At 40.5% G+C, this 22823-nt stretch overlaps 1 protein-coding gene and 1 pseudogene across 2 annotated transcripts in view; one reads left to right on the forward strand and one right to left on the reverse strand.

Annotated features, from left to right (window-relative positions):
- Nucleotides 1–11169: 11169 nt before the first annotated feature.
- On the reverse strand, nt 11170–14967 carry LOC141414717 (small ribosomal subunit protein uS13-like; annotated as a pseudogene).
- Nucleotides 14968–17727: 2760 nt separating this feature from the next.
- Nucleotides 17728–22823, forward strand: part of Spast (spastin) — a 71329-nt gene continuing 66233 nt past the window's right edge. Inside the window, exon 1 of one of the 2 annotated variants that reach the window (XM_074049461.1) lies at nt 17728–18335. In XM_074049461.1, coding sequence (XP_073905562.1) covers nt 17921–18335 — 415 coding nt within the window. In that variant the 5' untranslated portion in view covers nt 17728–17920. The remainder of the gene's footprint in view (nt 18336–22823) is intronic. The other variant, XM_074049460.1, reaches the window with a different exon arrangement.

The following is a 22823-nucleotide window of genomic DNA, read 5'->3' on the forward strand; positions in this document are numbered from 1 at the left end:
GCTAATTTCTGTGTTCTATGTCTGACAGTTGAAAGTTGGAAGCTAGACTGTAAGCTCCTTTGGGGCAGGGACCATGTCTTAGACAACTTTGCCCTTTATGTAGACCCTATACATCAGAATACATAATATGTATTGATTTGAATTGTTCCATAGTTAAAGTTTGATACTTATACACTAACACTTCTGATGAAAAACAGACAACATAAAAATGTTTGCTGAAGAATGAATGCTGAAGAAATTTTGCTGAAACATAGAACAGTTGCCAAGAAGGTTTCTCTCAATCTAGAGTTAGTATGATTTACAAAAAAGCTTCACTAACGTTTTTACATTTAAAACTTGACTGAAAGATTCAGATAGCAACTCATAGCAGCAAGAGATAGGTTAAAATGACAAGTCAAAATGATATAAATGAATTAAGACAGTAATAGGAAGTAGAGTTAACTGGACACTGTCGATAGCTAAATCGATGTGAAAGTAGAGAAAAAAATGAATCAGAACCATGATGATCACAGAAACTCCCAGTACTGTGAACTCTTAGTAATTGTTTCTTATGTTTGAAAAGATATTTTTCAAAAGAGGTGAATTTGTAAGAAAATAAGCATTTGCACGTAATACCTCGACTTAGGTATTTCTTAGAAGTTTAAAGAGACAGTAGTTATAGATTCTAGAACTAGAATTTTAGAGTCTAGAACAATAAAAACTGCTTGACCTTCTTTTCACAGAGTTGAGGCAGATTTGCTTGATAATAACCTATTAGGCAAGTTAATACCTATTTAGGTGCAGTACAATATATGCAGTGGAGAAACACTTGATTTGGAATATTAAAACATGGTTCCTTCACTTGTTTGCCCTGCAAAATTAAGAAAAGAGTTTAACTCTTCTGATATTCAGGGTTTTTTCGTATATAAAACAATTCCTGCCAGGTACTGATAGCTCATGCCTATAACACTATCTACTCAGGAGCAGAGATCAGGAGGATCATAGTTCAAAACATACCTGGGCAAATAGCTCATAAGACCCTATACAAAAAACCCACCATAATAAAAAAGGGCTGGTGGAGGGGCTCAAGGTAAAGATCCTGAGTTCAAACCCTAGTACCACAAAAAAAAAAAAAACCTACTTCATAGGGAAGATTAAATGAGGTAAGATAAATGAAACTGCTTTGTACTGTCAAGGAAAATTATATAAATTAAGTGAAATTCATTCTGTTTTATCTTCACTTAACTACTTCATTATTATAGCTATATTATAATTCTACCTTGGAGTGTGTCATTGCCATTTTTAAGTAATTTGCAGGAAGGAAAAGGTTTAGAGAACTAAAGAACTTGATGCAGTGTATATACACAGACACACACATACACATGTGTTTGCAAAGAAATATGTAGAACTTATTGAGTGTAAACAGGCTACTTGATATCCAACCATTTTTCAAAACCTAAAAATGTGTGTCCCAGATTGAATAAGTGACTTTCCAAAGAAATGTCTTTTGGCAGCTGATGTAGGAAGGCCACTACTTTACCTATAGATGCTTTGTGTCTACTGCAAACCCTATACCCAAGCATCCTTTCTCTGTGACCAACTCAAGAGATTTTTTTTGTATATCAAGGAACATGTCAAATGGGATTTTTAAAGACATGAATGCAGTGTGTTTTTCTGATTTTTATGGTATAGACATGATCTCAGCAGTCAGAATAATAGAAATCAGTGGAAAGGCTAACTTCTGTCATTTTCACTCATCCATTGTTTCTGCCACTTCTCATTTAAATTTACACTTAGGGTTTTTTTCTTAATTTTCTTAAGGATTTTCCACGTTCAAATGTGTTGACTTTTTGCTTTATGTCTTCCTTTTGGAATCCAAATGACTGTTACTATCATGTAAACTTATATTTATAAATAGGTCATGGATTATTAAGGAATAGACACAATATGTAACCTTGGTATCTTAATTTTAAGAGTTCAAGAGTCATATCATATTAATTAATGTGAAAACTGTTCCTCAAAGTCAGCTCAAAGAGTAAAATATAAATTGAGTTATGCCACCTAATTTTAAATCGAGAATGTTGTTTCGATCTTGTTTTCTCTATAAGTCCTTTATCAGAATCCATTGACATTACATTTGCTTATGAGGAGTACAGGAAAGAAATTCAATTAGAAATCCAACTATGGGCTGGTGGAGTGGCTCAAGTGGTGCAGCACCTGCCTAGCGAGCATGAGGTCCTAAATTCAAGCCCCCGTGCTGCCAAAAAAAAAGAAAAGAAATCCAACTGTGTTCAAATACCCTGTGAAGTGATTTGCCAAATTCTACCACATAATAATCTTTTTTTTTTTCTTTGTGGTACTGGGGTTTGAACTCAGGGCCTCAGTGCTTGCTAGGCAGGTGTTCTACCACTTGAGCCACAATACTAGCCTTCCACATAATACTCAATTCCCTTATTAGATAGGTACAGTTATTCCCATAAAATAAGATACTAAAGTAGATTCAGAAAACAATTATCACAGAAGCAATTATATAGCAAGTTGAAATTTTAACGCAGATTCATCTAATTCCAAAGATTGTGATCCTGGCTATGCACAGAGGACAAGTGCTGGTTAGTGTACTTTGTGCTTCCAGTAATAAAAATCCAAAATCAAATTTGTTCAACAATAAAAGAGATTTGTTGGCTAACAATTGAAAAGTCTCATATTAAGAGAGGAGCAGGCAAATTCAGTCACAGATCCTATGTTCATTCTTCATTCCTCATTTTATCAGCTTTGTCCTCAGGCTGTTTTCTCATGGTTACAAGATGATTGATTAGTAGGCTGGGCACTGATGGCTTGTAATCCTAGCTACTTAGGAAGCTGAGATTGAGAGGATCACAATTCAGGGTCAGCCTGGGAAATAGTTAGGGAGATCCCATCTCCAAAATAACCAGTGCAAATGGACTCAAGTGGTAGAGTGCCTGCTCCGCAAGTGCCTGCTCCGCAAGCACTCTACCACTACAAAAAAAGTGGAGAAAGATAATTGGTAGAAGTATTCAGGGCTGCATACTTTCTTTTTCACATTTAAGGAGAAAAAAAAAATCACTTCTCCCAAGTCTACCCATGAACCAAAAGTCTGGTTTATAGTTAGCATCTACTTTCTATCTAGAAGTCTAGAATTTTGGTATATGATAGATGGAGGGTACATACGTGACCGGTCCCAAGGAAAACATGGGGCACTGAGTTTCTGATGGTATCTCTGGTAAACATTTCATACCTGTCTCAGAAGTCATTGGTAGAGGAATTAAGCACATCCTTCATGACCCCACTGGAAGAGAACTCTTGGAAGCTTACCCCTGGTTTCTCAGCTTCACCCCATGTGCCTTTCTCTTTGCTTTGTTTGGTACCCTTTGGCTATAATAAATCCTGACTGTGATACTGTGAGTTTGACCTTATATCAAGTACTGTGAATCTTCCTAGTGAATGACCAAACCTGGGAGGATTCAGGGGATCTTAAACTGCTGAGGAGTTTAAAAATACATATAAATTAGAACCCCTATGAGGGCAAAAGCCCTCATAAACTTGTATTCAAGTACAGGTACATCAGACATGTACATGTGATATATTTAAACACTGATAGAGGATAATTGATTAAGATGAATGCTGTAGACCATAAATTCTAAAGTTGATGAGAGGAGGCTGAGATCAAGGTAACTAGTTATCTTTGAAGCAGTATTGAGTAAAGAATAAGAAGTTGAGCAGCCCCTCAAAGGAAGGCTGGGTGATGCAATACAGACTGCAACACTAAGGAAGGAAGCAAGTGGAGAAACAGGTATGTCAGGTAAAGAGGGTCTCCATGAAAGAGACTTTCTGAAACCCCTGCAGTTGGTATCAGCCACCTTTGAAAACAGACAACTCCCTTGAGGCACCCCAACATTTTACCTGGTGCTACCAGCTCCCATTACTTTAGTATTCTTTTTCCTAGATTTACATTCCACTTTAATAAATACAGCTAACCTGTTTCCAATGTTCTTGTACTAATTTACACTTCCATCATCAGGGTACTACATTCTAATTGCTTTATATCCTTGGACTTCGAATTGTCTACCTTCTGGATTTTAGCCATTATGAAAACTGTATAATTTTAACTGGCATTTCTTTGGCTAGTAAGGTTAAGCTCATTTTCATATTTTCACTGGCTATTTAGATATCCTCTTTGGGGAAGTGCCAGTCAAGACTTTGGCCCATTTTTCTTTTGAGTAGTATGCATTTTCACTTTGACACAGGCAAGTCTTTAAGTATTCTAAACGCAAGTTCTTTGTTGGATAGTGCAAATATCTTCTAATATAAGCTATACTCTATAGCTTAAATTTTCACACTTTTAACAGTGTCTTTCTCTTTTCTTTTTAGGTGCTGGGGATTAAATTTAGGGTCTCATGAGTACTAGGCAAGTGCTCTACCACTGAACTACATCCCTAACCCTCACAGCCTCTTTTTTTCCTTTTTTAAGACAGGATGTTTCTAGACAAAGGACTGATAACCAGAATATATAGGGAACTTAAAAAACTAAATTCTCCCAAAATTAATGAACCAATAAAGAAATGGGCAAGTGAACTAAACAGAACTTTCTCAAAAGAAGAAATTCAAATGGCCAGAATGAAAAAATGCCCATCATCTCTAGCAATAAAGGAAATGCAAATTAAAACCACGCTAAGATTCCACCTCACCCCTGTTAGAATAGCCATCATTAGCAACACCACCAACAACAGGTGTTGGCGAGGATTTGGGGAAAAAGGAACCCTCTTACACTGCTGGTGGGAATGTAAACTAGTACAACCACTCTGGAAAAAAATTTGGAGGCTACTTAAAAAGCTAAACATTGATCTACCATATGATCCAGCAATACCACTCTTGGGGATATACCCAAAAGACTGTGACACAGGTTACTCCAGAGGCACCTGCACACCCATGTTTATTGCGGCACTATTCACAATAGCCAAGTTATGGAAACAGCCAAGATGCCCCACTACTGATGAATGGATTAAGAAAATGTGGTATTTATACACAATGGAATTTTATGCAGCCATGAAGAAGAACGAAATGTTATCATTCGCTGGTAAATGGATGGAATTGGAGAACATCATTCTTAGTGAGGTTAGCCTGGCCCAAAAGACCAAAAATCATATGTTTTCCCTCATATGCAGACATTAGATCAAGGGCAAACACAAGAAGGGGATTGGACTTTGCTCACATGATAAATCGAGAGCACACAAGGGAGGTATGGGGATAGGTAAGACATCTAAAAAACTAGATAGTATTTGTTGCCCTCATTGCAGAGAAACTAAAGCAGATACTTTAAAGCAACTGAGGCCAATAGGAGAAGGTGACCAGGAACTAAAGAAAAGGTTAGTTCAAGGAGAATTAACTTAGAAGATAACACACATGCACAGGAAATCAATTCGAGTCAATTCCCTGTATAGCTATCCTTATCTCAACTAGCAAAAACTCTTGGTCCTTCCTATTACTGCTTATACTCTTTCTTCAATAAAATTAGAGATAAGGGCAAAATAGTTTCTGCTGGGGTAAGGAGGGAGAGGGAGGGGGTTGGGAGTGGTAAGGGAAGGGGGAAGAACTGACCCAAACATTGTATGCACATATGAATAAAATAAAAATTTTAAAAAAAAGAGTAAAAAGCAAGAAGGAAGGAGTGAAAAAAAAAAAAGACAGGATGTTTCTATACAGCCCAGGCTGGCCTCAAACTGGCAATCTGAATGGGGGGGAGTTACTGGAGTTTGAACTCAGGGCCTTGCTCTTGGGCTTTATCACTTCAGCCACACAGATAGCCCCTAACAGTGTCTTTTGATGAATACATTTTTTTAATGGTACTAGGATTTGAACTCAGGGTTCACGCTTGCTAGGCAGACACTCTACCACTTGAGCCATTCCACCAGCCCAGTTATGTACATTATTAAAGAAATTGTTGCTTATCACAGTGTCATGAGGATATCATCTTATGTTTTTGTCTAAAATCTTTGTTATTGTAATCCCAGAATAGGGAGACTGAGTCAGAAGGATCATAAGGCCTGGGCTGGCTTTGAACTTGAGATCCTTCTGGATCTGCCTCCTGAGTTTCTAGGATTACAGGTATATTACATACCCAACTGGAATTAACATTTGTAGAATATGAGGTATGGGTAAAATTTTTTCATATGGCTATTGAATTGATCAAACTCATTTTTATTGAGTTTCTTTGGAAAAGATTTAATTATCCACTTATTTAGATTTTTCTTGATTTTTCTCAGTAATGTTTTGTAGTTTTTATTGTAGAGTCTTGCTCATTTTTCGTTAGACTTATTTGGATTTTTATGCTATTGTAATTTATCTTATTTATACATATTTTAATAAATACATAAAAATTGAACATATTGGTGGGTACCATGTGATGTTTCAACACATGATAATTAATATTCAAGTCAGGTAAGCATACCTCCTTGAACATTTATCATTTCTTTTTTCTTTTTTTTTTTTTCAGTACTGAGTTCTGAACTCAAGGCCTCAACAGTTGTTAGGCAGGTGCTCTCTGACTTGAGCCACACCTCCAGCTCTTTTTGGTGTTGGTTATTTCTTTTAAGATAGGGTCTCATTTTTTTGTTGGGCTGGCTTTGAACAACAAGCCTCCTGATCTCTGCCTCCAAAGTAGCTAAAATTACAGGCATGAGCCACTGGCACCTGGCCATTTATTGTTGGGAGCCACGAGCCACATTCTGACAAGGTCGTTGCAGCTTAGCAGCATTCCAACAAGATTGGAATCTGCAGGTGCACCATGTTTCTATCATGGTGGGAAGGAGTGCTTAATGGTTTTCCTTGACTGAAAAGAAGTTTATACTTAGTCAAGGACACTGGCAGTAAGCATGCAGGGTGGCCAAAACAGAAAGGTTGTAACTAGGTCAGAGTGTTTATGATGTTTAAGTCTCTTCCTCTTTTGTATAAAGCTTGCTGAGAAAAATAAAAATTTGCCAGTTGGTCATCAGCCTGCTGGCCCTCTCGATATGTGTCTTGTCTGTTCATTCCTTCCCTGAGCCCTTTCAGGTCAAGGACCTCTGTGATCCTGGCAATTTGTCATTTCTTTGTAGTGAAAATATTCAAAATCCTTTCTTCTAGTGTCTTTGAAATACACAGTACAGTATCATTTCCTATTATCACCCTGCTGTGCAGTAGAATACCAGAAATTATTTCTCTTAACTGTGATGAAGAACCACTTGACCAACATTGTCCCATCCCTGGCTCCCTCTACTTCGTTTTTCACATGGAATAAAAACACTTTGTATACCATTAGCATAGAAAAGTAAGGTTAGATTTATATACCAAGTATTTTGTTTAGAGTACTGGCTGACTACATCTCTGATAATCTAGATTATCATTCTAGATTAAAATTCTGTGTTAACTGACTCTGCTATGTTATAGTATCATAGCTTCAAAGATCAAGTTGAGCAGGTCAAGTAACAATTTATACTTATGCCAACTAATTCAAAAGCATGAGCTCATTCACTTTACTGAAGTAACAAATCTTGTTTAAACAATCTGAAGCTGGTGACTCACAGTTTTGGTTTTGGGTGTTGGTTGGTTGGTTTTTAAAATTTGAAGCAACATCTCCTAGATATAGATTTCATTTAAAATGCAGAACTGTTGTTTCTTTTTTTTTTTTTTGAAAAAGCACACAGTTTTTATTAATATTTACACACACTGGGGAACACAAAAAATAGGTTGGTTAGGATTAAACAAATTAGCAGGTTGTAGTGATTCATGCCTATAATCTCAGCATGCATGTGATGCCCGGGCAGGAGGAGAGTTAGAGACCAGCATGGATGACAAAGGGAGACTCTGTCTTATAAAAAAAAAATTAAGTAAATCTTTAACTTTTAAGTTCAGGTGGCAAGTTTCTGAAAAGTGCATTAAGCATTATCATGTTGTGTTAAAAAAAGAAAAAGGAGGGAGCTAAGTGTGGCTCAAGTAGTAGAGTGTCTAGCAAGCACTAGGCCCTGAGTTCAAATCCAAGCACCATCCCTGAAAAAAGAGAGGAGGGGAGGTAGGGTAAGAAAGTAATAGAGGGGATGAATTTGGTCAAAGAACAATATATATGTGTATAGAAATACGATCATGAAACCTGTTTGCACAATTAGTATATACTAAGAGAAAAAAAAGAAGAGAATTCAACAAGTTAGACCGAGGGGTTTGTTTATGCTGTAGGGAAAGAAGGGCTTGGGCTTATTAAGTAGTTTATGGAAGGCCATAATTACAACTAACCAAAGTAGTATGATCAAAGTAGTATGAAGTTACTGGAGCCAGGTGCCATATAACCAAACTGAAATAGGCCAGTTTCACTGGGCACAGTGGCAAACACATGTAATCCCAGCCTCTTGGGAAGCTGAGGTCTACCTAAACAATTTGAGACACTGTCTAAAAATAAATTTAACGCTACACCTCCAATCCATTTTGTTCTGGTTATTTTGGAGATAGGGGTCTGACACCCCAGGCTGGCTTCCGGGATCTCAGCCTCCCGTGCAGCTAGGATTCCAGGTGTGAGTCACCAGCACCTGGCTGTGTATTATTTTTTTAACTGGCTTTGAGTAAGCAGTACAGAACTGTGTGAGTGTGAGTGAAGCCATGGACAGTACACCATCAAGGCCTGTGGATCCTCATCCTGGTGCTAGCTCTGTCTTCAACAATAACAGCAGTGCTTCCTTCTCTCCCTGGTACAGGCTTTGAGATGGGAGGAGAGGCAGCTTCCTCACAAGTTGGTCTGCACCTTATTTTTTTTTTGAAACTAAATACATTTTAATAGAAAACAAAATACAAAATAACTCTTTTCAGAAAACAGAAATATTTACTCTCCCCCCACACTAGAACTTGCTTTTCTGGCGCATGTTTGATACCTACGCTACGTGCGCTTGCTCACAACACATTCATTCATGAGACTGGTGCTGCAGTGTGGGGTGGGGGTCATCGCAGGAAGACACCAAAAGCCATGTCCATCTGAAACTCAACACTTCCTAAACCTATCTTGTGACTTATTCCAAATTACTCTTCAGCATAATCTTTTTATTTTTTTGGTGCTAGGGATCACACCTAGGGCTTCACACATGCTAGGCAAGCTGCACCTTATTTTTAACTCAAGTGAGTCCTTATGGTCTTTGTGGGTACTAATCATGATCTGATCCTACAGAGCAAGCTCAGATATGGCAGGGACAGTGAACTTGATTTAAGTAGTCCATGTTTTTACTAATACTACACAAGTTCAATGAACATTGAAATATCCAAGGGGAATTTGTTGCAACATTAGCTACTTTTTCAAAGAGTGAGAATTGTGGTTTCTCTTGAAAAAATTTTAACATTTGGGGGTGGGTATAATTTTTTGCTTGCTTGTTTGTTTTGAGACAGAGTCTTGCCATGTTGCCCAGCTGCTCTCAAATTGCAAGTGTTAGCTGGGTACTGGTGGCTCATGCCTATAATCCTGGCTACTCAGGAGGCAGAGATCAGGAGGATCATGGTTCAAAGCCAGCCTGGGCAAATAGTTCGAGAGACCCTATCTTGAAAAATCCTTCACAAAAATAGGACTGGTGGAGCGGCTCAAGGTGAAGGCCCTGAGTTCAAGTCCCAGTACTGCAAAAAAAAAAAAAGAAAGAAAAAATATATATATAACACAAGCAAGGATATAGCAGAGTGGCTCAAGTGGTAAAGTGTCTGTCTAGCAAGTGCAAGGCCCTGAGTTCAAATGCCAGTACAGCCAATTAAAAAAGAAATGCAACATGGTACCAGGTCTGAAAAAATTTTTAAGTCTGTTATTAGAAGCCAGGCATAGAGGTGCAAGCCTGTTATTCCAGCACTGGAGAGGCTAAGGCAGGGGGATCATGAGATCGAGGCTACCGTGGCCTACACAGTGAGACTGTCTTAAACAAACAACAAAAAATCTTACATTAGGCCCATCATTCCTAAAAGACAAAGACCAGCTGGAATGGAGAAACAGTTGTCCTGTTAATTAGGGGATGCCTGCCACTCTCCAGTTTCCCATGGTCATCGTAATTTACATCATATATGTTTTGCGTTGTTTTGGTTTTTTGCCAAAGAACCTCAAGAATGCTAAGCAAATGCCCTACAAAGAGCAGTACTCCCTCCCACCCTAGGCCATATTCACATCTTGAATGTCACACAACCCACACAAGAAACTCATATATAATGTACCACTGTTGCTATGTGAGGTTTTGGCCACTGTGTTAGACACAGTGTTAAACACAGTCTATTCCCTATTCCTGGCAACTCAGTTACTGCCTAGTACATTGCCTGTGCTGAATATCTTTTTATTCAATGAGTGAGTGGATCATGAATGTAGACTCGATGCAGCAAAGTGATTCTTGATCATGGTTATGTTTTTCTCATTAACACAATGAAAGGTAATAATTCCCTTCAGCTCCCCACCTCCAACCATGTCCTTTGTCTATTTTAGGTTTTCTAGGTTTCTCAAAATCAGTCATCTCCTCTTGGCTCTAGTATGACATTTTATTTTACCTATTTTATTTTTGGGGTTGAAAAGAGATTCTTACTAGCTATCATTCATCTCTACTTCAAGTAATCTAGTATCTAGAGCTGAAAGTTTGGGGAGTACCTTAGAAGGCAAATAGGGCCTTCTAAAAACCTATTTGGCGGTAGGTACTTTGGTAAATAAATTAATGGGTTAAAGTGATAAGGTAATTGGATGTCCTGGCTTAGTTACCACAGTACTCAGCTCCTCTATTTTATCCTGGTGAAACTATCCCAGATTTCATTCAAGATTAAGTGTCCTGAACATTCTTACATTCTAAAACCTGGGAGGCTGTCACACTGGCAGAAGATTACCATCTTCAGTCTAGGCAGCTTATAAGGCCAGGGAAATATCAAGGCACAATTTTTCTCAAGACAAATTTAGGAAGATGTTAACACAAAATAAATTTAAGGCCGAGCTGTAATTCCAAGGGACAGGAGATGTGAACTGGGAATATTAAAAAATGAGATCCCAGTAGTCAGAATCTGGAATGGGACTGCAGGTAAGAGACAAACACAAAATGTACCAAGCCCTGTTATGTTTCAAGTATTATATTAGAGATTTTGGATGTATGCTTTCATTTTGTAATTTAATTTTTTTTCATATAAATTATTTATTAACAGAATGGCTCATACTCATTTCTTCTTGGACACACCCACAGTGCAACCACAATGGTTGCACTGTGGCCTTGGTGTGTTGGCCTCTGACCCGAAGGCCCCAGAAGTGGTGCAGGCCTCTATGGGCCCTAATCTTCTTCAGTTGCTCCAGGTCTTCACAGAGCTTGTTGTCCAGACCATTGGTCAGAACCTGGCTGTATTTTCCATCCTTTACATTCTTCTGTCTGTTCAAGAACCAATCTGGGATCTTGTACTGGCGTGGATTCTGCATAATGGTGATCACACATTCCACCTCATCCTCAGTGAGTTCTCCAGCCCTCTTGGTGAGGTCAATGTCTGTTTTCCTTAACACCACCTGAGCATATCTTCACCCCACACCCTTACTGGCAGTGATGGCAAAGGCTATTTTCCACTGCCCATCAATGTTGGTGTTGAGTACTCACAAAATGTGCTGGAACTTCTCAGGGATCACTAGAGAAATGGCAGCAGTGGCGGCATGTAGGCCTCCAGTAGAAGAGCTGTAATATAATTTTTATTATACCTATTTTATAGGGGAGTTAATTAAAGAGTTTGCTCCATATCATACAACTAATAGGTGGTAGAAGCAGAAATACCAATCCCAGTCTTGCTGATTCTCAATCCCATATTTTTACTGTACAAATAAAAAAGACAAGCCAGGCTACTCAGAAGGCACAGATCAGCTCGAGGCCAAACCAGACAAATAGTTCACAACACTCTATCTCAAAAATACTTCATACAAAAAAGGGCTGGAAGGGCTGGGTACTGGTGCCTCACAGTTGTAATGCCAGATAATCAGGAAGCAGTGATCATGAGGATCAAGGTTCAAAGCCAGCCTGGGCAAATAGTTCACAAGACCCTATTTCGAAAATACCCAACACAAAACTGGGCTGGCAGAGTGACTCAAGTGGTAGAGTGCCTGCCTAGCAAGCATGAGGCCCTGAGTTCAAGCTCCAGTGCCACTGGAAAAACACAAGTGAATAGCAGAGATTCAACAAGTAGACACCAAAAGCCAGAAAACCAACATTTGGATGCCCAGGAATGAAATATCACTATGACTCAAAGGCCAAGGTATATTTATTTCATGATTAATGTAATATAGTAGACTATGTAAAATATTATTATAGAAAGCTGAGCCAGGCACCAGTGGCTAACACATGTAATCCTAGCTACTTGGGAAACTGAGATCGGGAGGATTGAGGTTAGAAGCCAGCCTAGGAAAATAGTTGAAGAGGACCCGATCTCCAAAATAAGCAGAGCAAAATGGACCGGAGGTGTGACTCAAATGGTAGGGCACCTGCTTTGCAAACATAAAGCGCTGAGTTCAAACTCCCCTCCAACCAAAAAAAAAGAAAAAAAAGAAAAAGAAAGTAAAATGAGTATTTTACCTTAAACCACTGCAGTAATATGTAATGTATAATATGTGATTCTAGGCAAGAATTGGGCTCCGAGAAACTCAGACTTCTTATTTTAAAAAATAAAGACAACAATGCTTAACTCAAGTAGAGGTGGTTGAATAAAATAGTAAAAGTGAATCTGCTCAGCCAGAATTCAGGTTCAATACAATGTCAGCAAGTAGTAGTGGTTATCATCATCACTATTACTATTGTCTTCTTAAACCTGAATATGTTAGTGTACTCCATGATCAAAGTAAGGTTTTTCGTTTTGGTTTTGAAATAGGGTCTCAACATGTAGCCCAGACTGGCCTAGAACTTGAGATCCTCCTGTGAGATTATAGGTATGCACCATCACAATGTTTCTATGATTCAGAAAAATGCTTGGGGAGCCTGGTGTCGGTGGCTCATGCCTGTAATCCTAGCTACTCAGGAGGCAGAGATCAGGAGGATCTCGGTTTGAAACCTGACTGGGCAAGTTTTCGAGACTCTATCTCAAAAAAGCACTTCACAAAAAAAGAGCTAGTAGAGTGACTCAAGGTGTAAGCCCTGAGTTCAAGCCCCAGCACCAAAAAAAAAAAAAAAAAGAGAGAAAGAGAAATGCTTGGGAAGGTCTTCCTTCCTTCTTTTCTGGGGGTTTGAACTCAGGGCTTTGTGCTAGCTAGGCAGGTGCTCTACCGCTTGAGCCACTCTGCCAACCCTTTTGTGCTGAGAATTTTTTTCTGGCACTGGGGTTTGAACTCAGGGCCTCACACTTGCTAGGCAGACACTCTACCACTTGAGCCACTCCACAGCCTTTTTTCCATGGTTTTTTTTTTTTTCAAGATAGGTTATCTCGAACAATTTGTCTAGGACTGGCTTCGAACTTTGATCCTCCTGATCTCTGCTTCCTGAATAGGATTACAGGTGTGAGTCACCTGTGCCTGGCTGGGAAATCCTTTCTTAGATAAATTATGCTTAAGCTCCTATTTGAATGGGAGGGAAAAGGAAATTCTACATGTACTCTTTGTACTAGATTACTTGCAAAGATGGCCTCAACTCTTCCCATCCATTCATTATATCTATCTGTCATCTATCTCCTTTTACAATGTGACTTTGCCACTTCTCTATCAAGATGAAGTGATAGAGAAGGAACTAAAATAAATATGGCTTCAATATGAAAACAGTGACACATTGAGATAAATTCTGTGAAAAACTGACAAAATTCTGAGATTGGAACACTGAGGAATGGTGAAACTTCTAACTCAACTGTTTTCAGAATGATAGTCAGATACTTCTTTGGAGTATCTGAGTCTGTTTTCCCACCCCTTCCATTGCAGTTGGCCTTGTGATTTGCTTTGACAATAGAACGCAGCAGAAATAACAATGCGCAACTTTTGAGTTTAGGTTTCAAGAGTCCTTAGGGCTTCCACTCACACCCTCATGGAAGCCAGATGCCATGCACAGGAGTGTAAAATATCTATCTTGCTAGAGACATGTGGCCCATCTGACACCACAACCAACCTATGCACATGTGAGTGAGGCTGGCTAGGCCATCTAGCCATTCAACCAAACCATCACATAACTTCATCCACATGACCCACCCTGCTGAACCTGGCCAAAATTGCTGGCTCACAGAATTCGGACTCAACCAGAAGCTATTGTTTTACATGAGTACATTTGGAGTGGTTTGTTACATAGTAACAAAATATCTAATATCATCCTCTTGTTTAATTGTGTCTCAAACTATTCATACTTATTAAATGAGTACCATAGGCTAAGCATCAGGCTAGATCCAGAAAGTGAAGCAAAATGTATAAAATGTAGCTACTGTCTTTAGTAAGATTACAATCTGTGTGGGAGGTGATGAAGTGTTTAAATAACTATCACACATAGCCTAACAGACACAGTGTACAAGTACAGTGTTGTAAGAATTAAAAATTACAATATTTCTCTTTCTTTTCTTGGTACTGAGGTTTGAACTCAGGGCCTCACATTTGCTAGGTAAGCACTCTACTACTTGAGCCACACCACCAGTGAGATAATTTCTACTTGAGATGATAAGGGAAGGATTTAGCAAGGTGATAATGCCAGAAAAACCTTGCAGGAATTCGACAGTGGAGGTAAGAGGAGAGGTCATTCTAAGTGAAAGTAAAATTATCTCAGGATAATCGTGGTCCCAGAAAAGGAAAAGGCTGGTCACACACTTGCCAATAGTCCATTTTAGTAAGATTTAATATGTTGAGAGGAAATGTGGGAGGACTATTCTTCGTTCAGCAACTATGAAGCACCAACTTGATTCCAGGCACGTTGGGTTGTCCTTCTCTAGTCATTATTTAACAGACCTGGAAGTTGAGTCACTAGTCCAAGATCCTAGAAAGTATGGAGCAGGGATTTGAACACAACCAGCCTGGCGCAGAGCCATCCTAATATTGGGCCACATCATGGTCAAGTTGAAAAGTTAGCTGCAAGACTGACAGCGTAGCTTTGTGACAGAGTGCTTTTGTTTTTTCCTTTCAGTATGAAGGATTGAACTAAGGGCTTCCCACATGCTAGGCAAGTACACTGCCACTTGAGCCACTCTCCCAATCCAAGAGTGCTTGTTTAGAACACTCTAGGCTCTGGGTTCCATCTCCAACCCTGAGAAGAAGGGTAAGGGAAATGGGGGAAAAAGGAAGAGGAAGAGGAAGAGGAAAGGGACCAGGTGCCAGTGGCTCACTGTTGTAAACCTCAGGAGTGCCTCACTCAGGAGGCAGAGATCAGGAGGATCTCAGTTAGAAGCCAGCCCAGGCAAATAGTTTGCAAGACCCTATCTCAAAAAAACCCATCACAAAAAAGGGCTGGTGGAATGGCTCAAGGTGTTGGCTCTAAGTTCAAGCCCCAGTACTGCAAAAAATAGAAAGAAAGAAAGAAAGAAAGAAAGAAAGAAAGAAAGAAAGAAAGAAAGAAAGAAAGAAAAGAAAGACAAGGAGAAGAATTTGTTTTGTTAATTAAAAGAAAATAAGGGACACCAAACTAAACAACAGGTGAATGATTGTGGTCAATTAATAAAATGGAATACTACATAGCAGTGAACGTAGATGTACTATACCTACAGAAATCAACAACCAACATTTTTTTGGCAGTCCTGAGGTTTCAACTCAGGGCCTTATACTTGTTAGCCTTTTGAACCTTGTCTCCATCCCTTTTTGCTTTAGATTATTTTCTTAGATAGGGTCTTGGACTATGAACCTCCTATCTATGCCTCCTACCCAGCTGGGATTACAGGTATAAATGACCACACATGGATCATTTTGTTGAGCTAGGGTCTGACTAAATTTTGCCCAGGTTTGCCTGGAATCAAGATCCACCTGATTTTCGCCTTCTCAGTAGCTGGGAAGCGTAAGCTACCTTGCCCACTCTACAGTGAAAATTTTCAAACACTTCAATATTGAGAAGAAAAAGCAAATTAAGAATATGATTACATTTACATAATGTCAGGACCAGGCAAAACTATACAACATATTGTTTAGAGATGCATAAACACACTGAAAACTAAAATGACAAGCAAAAGAATGACTGCTACAAAATTCAGTATAGTGGCTTCCCCTACAAGGGAAGAAAAGATTGAGACTAGGAAAGGGCCCCCAGAGAGCTTTGAGGAATGGTTACATTCATTTTTCTTAAACTGAATGCAGTTTATTAATCTTTAAGTTGTACATTTAAGTTGTATAAATTTATTTAATGATATAACAGTATTATTTAATGATATAAGTATAACAGATTTCACACAACTACTATGAGGTTCAAAGAGAAGTCAGGTTACTGGAGAGAGACCAGGAATTGAAATGAATCAGATTTGCAAGAGTGAAAGAAGGCATCTCAGGATGAGGGAAGAGGGTAAGCACAGCTGCAGGAAAGGGGGAGCAGTAGGCAGGAAACACAGAGTTATGACATTTTTGCCGCAGTCTATGATATTTGTGGGAATATTGATGGGGAATAATTCCATCAAGTTGTGGCAGGACATAGCGATTCTAGGAAGCTCTCGTGAGGCATTTGCGATCCTCACAGCAAACAATGGAGACTTTGTATTAGCATTCCCTACTTTTAGGCAACAAGGAACAATTGTGGCTAACTCAAGTAAAAAGAAGAGACGTTTCTAAAAGATTAGGAGATAGGAAAAGAGGAAAGGAGAGAGAGAGGGAGAAATAGAGAAAAAGAACCGTTTATTGGATGGGTTATATAATCAAATGACCAGCCTAGGAACACAGCAGATCTGGGGTCGCAGAAGGATGAGCTGATGGACCCAACTCTTCAGACCTCTCAGTTCCAAGCACCTTCTATCTCAGTGTGCCTCCATCTGAGGCCGGGTCCCCGGGGAGCCTGAGTGACCTAGTGTTCGCTTCCACCTTTGGGATCCGGTTCTGTGCTTGCGGCTCATTGTGGACACAGGGAACAGAGACGGCAGGTGGTTCCCAAAGGAAAGGAGACTTAGGGGACACCACACAGAGAGAGTCACACGCAGTACAATTACTTAATAAACTATGGGATCGTGATCGCGCACAACGAAGAATTCCTATAATCCACAGAATTAGCTTCAGGTGAGACATCTAAACGCGCACTAATTTAGTTAAACCTCTGGGTTCGTTGACCTCGCATTGCATAACATATTTAGGATGACCTCAAGTTTGTCTCTGCAACTGCTCTCCGATAATAATTCCCAGATTGATACGCATTGCTTCCGAGTTGAAACATCAATCACCCTTTGCAGAAGACTTAGGTTAACTAGCAGAAAATAATGAAACAAATCTAAGGAAGCAATGGGCCCTGCGAGATAGGAGCCCTGTGAGCTAGCCGAACACACCCCTAGGGCCTCAATTCCCGCTTCCGTGAGCTGATTACCAAAGCCCCCTTCCTACCCAGCTCCCAGGGGCCGCTAAATCGGCGGCACGGCTACCTAACCCCCGGAACAGAGCGGGCGGAACTGCACATCCGGAACTGATGTTCCCGGGGGACCGGCCGAGAGGGCGATGTCGCACATGCGCACAGGAACCCAGGTCAACAAAGACGGAGGCGTGCGCGCGCGCGCGCGCGCCGGAGAAAGACACGAGAGGGCGTGCGCTTGCGCGGCAGCCGCTTCGAGCTAGCAGGCCGCTGAGAGGACAGAGGGAGGGAGGGAGGGGCTGGAGACACCGGCCGTAGGAGGAGAAGGAGAAGGGGTTGTGCTCCTGGCGGAGGAAGGAGGAAGGGGCGGGGCTGGCGGGCAGCGCGTGGAGGTGCCAAGCTCTCGGGACCTACGGGGTCTGTGGCCCTCTCCGACGCAGTGGCCGCCGCCGTCGCTTGGTCGCCGTCGGTCTGCGGGAGGCGGGTTATGGCGGCGGCGGCAGTGGGAACTGTGAATGAGTTCTCCAGGTGGTCGAGGGAAGAAGAAAGGCTCCGGCGGCCGCAGCAGCCCGGTGCCTCCCAAGCCTCCGCCCCCCTGCCCGGCCCCCGCCCCTCCCGCCGCCGGGCCGGCCCCTCCGCCCCGGTCGCCGCATAAGAGGAACCTGTATTATTTCTCCTACCCGCTGTTCGTAGGCTTCGCGCTGCTGCGTTTGGTGGCCTTCCACCTGGGGCTCCTCTTCGTGTGGCTCTGCCAGCGCTTCTCCCGCGCCCTCATGGCCGCCAAGAGGAGCTCCGGGGCCTCGCAGGCGCCAGCCTCTCCCTCGCCCCCCGCGCCCGTTTCGGGCGGCGAGGCCGAGCGCGTCCGAGCCTTCCACAAGCAGGCCTTCGAGTACATCTCCATCGCCCTGCGTATCGATGAGGACGAGAAAGGTACTCAGGGCTTTGAGGGAGGGATGGCGGGGCTAGGAAGAAAGCGGTGGGGTCGCCCGGGAGAGCGACACCTGCTTCCCTTTCCACAGGACAGGGGCAGTGCACGCCCGAAATTAATCCTCCCCTAGAGCCTGAGTCCTCACGGGTCAGTTAAAGTTTTCCTCTCTCAGGGCGCACCAGCTTTCGACTTTGTTTCAGACACCAGCCTTCCCTCACATTTCTGCATGACCCAGTCCCTTTGAGACATCCAGACGTGCTGATGACAGTGACAGTTGTCCTAGAGTGACCACAGGGATCTTTTCTAGCAGTGTAAAGTGTGTGACTTTCTCTTGGCCAGGTTTCTGAAAGGTTTTGATGTCGACGAAGCTGTGCCTTATTAGTGGGCTTTTAAATGAAAGTTAAGGACTGTAGCATCAGAAGAAAAGAACAAATGATGACTTAATTTTGAAAGGAATAGCTGTGTGTGATTATTGCTGAGGTTGCATTATTTTGAAGAATTTCTTGCCATTTTACTAATATAATGACTCCCAAATATTTTTCTACAAAGTTGTATTTTAGCATTGAACTTTTGTTCCAGGTTACTTTGGTTTTAATTAAATCAGTATCCCATAGCCTCTTAAGTTTCTAAATTGAATTGCTAAATAAGTGAGTTGGGTAAATTTTATCATTGTTCAGTGAAACCTAAAACAAAGATTTATGTTTCTGAGTAAAAACAAGGATACTACATTCTTTGGGTTTCTTTTAAGTTAATATTTTTTAGACTTTATATGTGCCAGGCGTTGTACTATTAGCTTTGCACGTGTTGTGTTATTTTAATCTTCACAATAAGAAGAGCTGTGGGTGTGGCTCTGATAGAGCACCTGCCTAGCAAGGGCAACTCTCTGAGTTCAAACCCCAGTACTGCCCACCCTTCCAAAAAAAAAAAAAAATGGTTGTGTGACTCAAGTGGTAGAGCGCCTGCTTTGAAAGCATGAAGCCCTGTGTTCAAACCCCAGTCTCACAAAAAAAAAAAAAAAGTATAATCCTCAAAATAACCTCATGAGATGAAGGTACTGTTGGTATAAGCATTTTATGGATGAAGAAACTAATGATCAGAAAGTCACAGGATGAAAGTATGACAGGGGTTCCCTCAGCTTCCCAGTTTCCATGCAAAATCACAGGACCTTGAGATCCACATGTGAAAAGAATTTCAAAGTGTCCCACAACAAGGAGATTCTCACAAGGTGGAATTCTGTTTTAGAAGGATTTATTCTAATATAACAGGATAAAAGTAGGGGAGAAATGGGGGTTGGGGGAACATTTCCTGCTCCCCACACAGGGAAAAGAAATGGGAGCAAAGACTCAAAAGTTGGTTCTTCTCTGTGGCCTTGTTTGAGCTGGAAAAATACAATGTCATACCCTCTAGCAACCCCTAATCATTACAGAATGGTTCTGCTTTTAGGACTTCCCTTTGCCAGGCATGTCTTCAGATTTTTTGTCTTTTTACCAATTTGTGAAGAGTTTGCACTTTCTTAACACCTCAGAGGAGAAGGTGGAAGTAGATAGCTCCTTTATGTCTCCCTGTTCTTTAATTTATTTGTTATTTTTGACAGTACTGGGGTTTGAATCAGGACCTTCTGTATGCTATACAGGAGCTGTACCTTTTGAGCCATGCCTCTAGCCCATGTGTCTTCTTATTTTTGCAAATTAACATTTTAAAGGATGTGATGGAAGCAAGGCTTGCTGCTGTTTTTTTTTGGGTTTTGTTTTTAGTTTATCTCCTGGTTCTAATTTCTAAGCCTGGCACTTTTAATACTTATTAAAAGCAATATAATTTTCCCTTCCTGTCTTCTCATTTATCTACCCTGCATCATTTCCCCCTAAACAACTTTGGTCCCTTTTAATTTTTTTTTTTTTTTGTGGCAATAATAGAGTTTGCACTCAAGGCCTCACGATTGCTAGGCAGGCATTCTACTGCTTGAGACACTCTGCCAGCCCCTTTTCACCCTTTTTTTTTGTTTGTTTTTTGCGTTACTGGGTGTGGGCTTGAACTCAGGACCTACACCTTGAGCCATTCCACCGGCCTTTTTTTGTGAAGGGTTTTTTTTGAGATAGGGTCTCAAACCAATCCCCTCTGGCTGGCTTCAAAAGCAATCCTCCCGAGCTCTGCCTCCTGAGTAGCTAGGATTACAGGTGTGTGAGCCACTGGCGCCCAGCCCCCTTTTCACCTTAAAAGCAGTTCATAGGGTCTGCTGTACATTTTCCGTAGCTGCTTCTGTGCTGAAATTGGGTGCTGGCCCTAACTAGCAAAGGAACCAAAAAAAAAAAAGTTTCCTTATCTTACTTAGGAGATGACATAGAAATTCAGTTGGGAGAAAATTCATTTGACAGGCTGCCATGATCAGGACCAGAAGACATCAAATTACTCTTTTACTAAAAGAGAAATTAGTGAAAATCATCTTTCAAAAGTAAAAAGTGTTTGACAAAGCTAATAACCTTTTTTCTTTTCTTTCTTTCTTTTTTTTTTTTTTTTTGGTGTCCTGGGGAGTTTGAACTCAGGGCCTCACACTTGCTAGGCAGGCGCCCTTACAGTTTGAGCCACTCCACCAGCCCTAATAATATTCTTAAGTGTTACTAAAACATTAAGGAAATGTAAAGCCTATAGATTTAATGTCCTGAAAATATCTGCCATCCACAGAAACAGCATAGTAGATTAATACCTATTATAAAGATGATATTCTAGGTCCGTTTGTTGTCTGTTTTAGGTGCTAATGGACAGGTCACCGCTACTGTTTGTGGACAACGTTTTAGTTAAATACTGAGTGACTCCTTGGAGGGAGAAGATTGATTTTAAATCTCTTAATAACTCACAGGAATAAAATTCTTTAGCCCTTGATGAATCTGGCTGGTTTTTGTTTGCTGTAAGAACTCAGAATGAATAGGTTTTAAATGTGAATGCACAAAGCATGTCCTTGGATGTGACAGCATCTAATAATAATTTTGAAAAATAAGCCATAGGCAACAGAATTTTTCTCACCTTTGAATAAAAGTTTCTAATGTCATGTCCTGCCTCTTAGTTACATGTGGAAGAAAACTTTATCTAAATTTGGAATTTTTAGGGCTAGGGGAAGATACCAATAAAATATTCAGGAGGCTTTTTGTTTTTTCCCAGTTCACTCCAGGTGTTTGCATTCAGGTCCCAGGTTGCCTCATAAAGGGGCTTAGTTATTACTCCAAAACCAGGGATCCAAATCCTATAGAAACCAGCCACTCCCACATAAGTTTTGAGCATTTTTGTTTGTTTGTTTTTTGAGGTGACTCTAATTTTATTAAGAAGGCTTTCTTTTTTTTCAGGAGCAAGAGTTAGTCCCCCTGGCATTATAATGTGGTTTAGATTTTTTTTTTTTAAATTTCTGTTAGGAAATCTATGCCTTTTGTGGAAAGACCCAGTATCCTGCAGATCCCAAGAAATTAAAGTTAACGACCTTAATTCCCTTGATAAGGCATTTTTAGCTGTTAACCTTTTTTACACTGAGCTGTAGGAGAACAAAGTGTTTCCTTAGCCTCCTTGGTTATCTCCAGCATCAGATTTAATGTTACTCTTTGCAAAAATAAAACCAAGATTATAATCAATGATTGATGCATCCTGATGGGATAAATTTAATTGCTTAGAATAAAATATCCAAGTTAATTACCTATGTCAGATAACCATGCATAAGAACCTACTCTTTCTAACCTTCAGATACTTTTGGAAGGGTTGGCTTCCAAAAAAGTGACTCCATTTTGATGTTGGTTTTAATATAGGGTCTCATTATATAGTGCAGGTCAGCCTATATAATGAGTTTGTAGCCTAGGCTGGCCTCAAACTCATGATTCTCTGGGTTAGCTTCCCAAGTATTGGGATTATAGGCATGTGCCATCATGGCTAGCATGACTCCATTTTTATTCTACTTCAGGCTTTTGTGTGTGTGTGTGTGGTTCTGGGATTTGCACTCAGGGCCTTTGCCCTTGCTAGATAAGCACTCTCACTAGAGCCATGTCCCAGCCAGTCTCCATTTTTATTGTGACAACCTTCCCCTTGTCTATGAGCAGTTTTATTCTGAGGACATCTGAATAAAACACTCTGGTTTGACTTTGTCTCTCATTGCCAGGACAGGGTGAGATGTCTCAGATGGTCTGATGTGATCATATATCTGGGTAGGAGTGACAGGCAGAGAGTTAGTGCAATAAAACCCTAGTTGGCCAATTTTAAGCAACAAAGGAGTTTAAAAGGAGTGGCCCTTAGGCTGGGCTTACCTGGCATCTGTTTTTAAGTAAGTTTAATTTTGTCTGCTCTGTAGGTAATATCCTTGCATTTTAAAAAATGTTGTTTAAGTTACTATTATTAGAAGTTGTACTGCAAAATGTTAATAGACAACCCTTAGAAAGCTCTACAAGGAAAATATAAAACAAAATCAATGAGAGCTATTTAAAGAAACTGAAAAATAAGTATTTTCTAGAGATGTTTTC

This window comes from Castor canadensis, chromosome 12, assembly GCF_047511655.1.
Source record: "Castor canadensis chromosome 12, mCasCan1.hap1v2, whole genome shotgun sequence".
NCBI classification, from domain to species: Eukaryota; Metazoa; Chordata; class Mammalia; order Rodentia; family Castoridae; genus Castor; species Castor canadensis.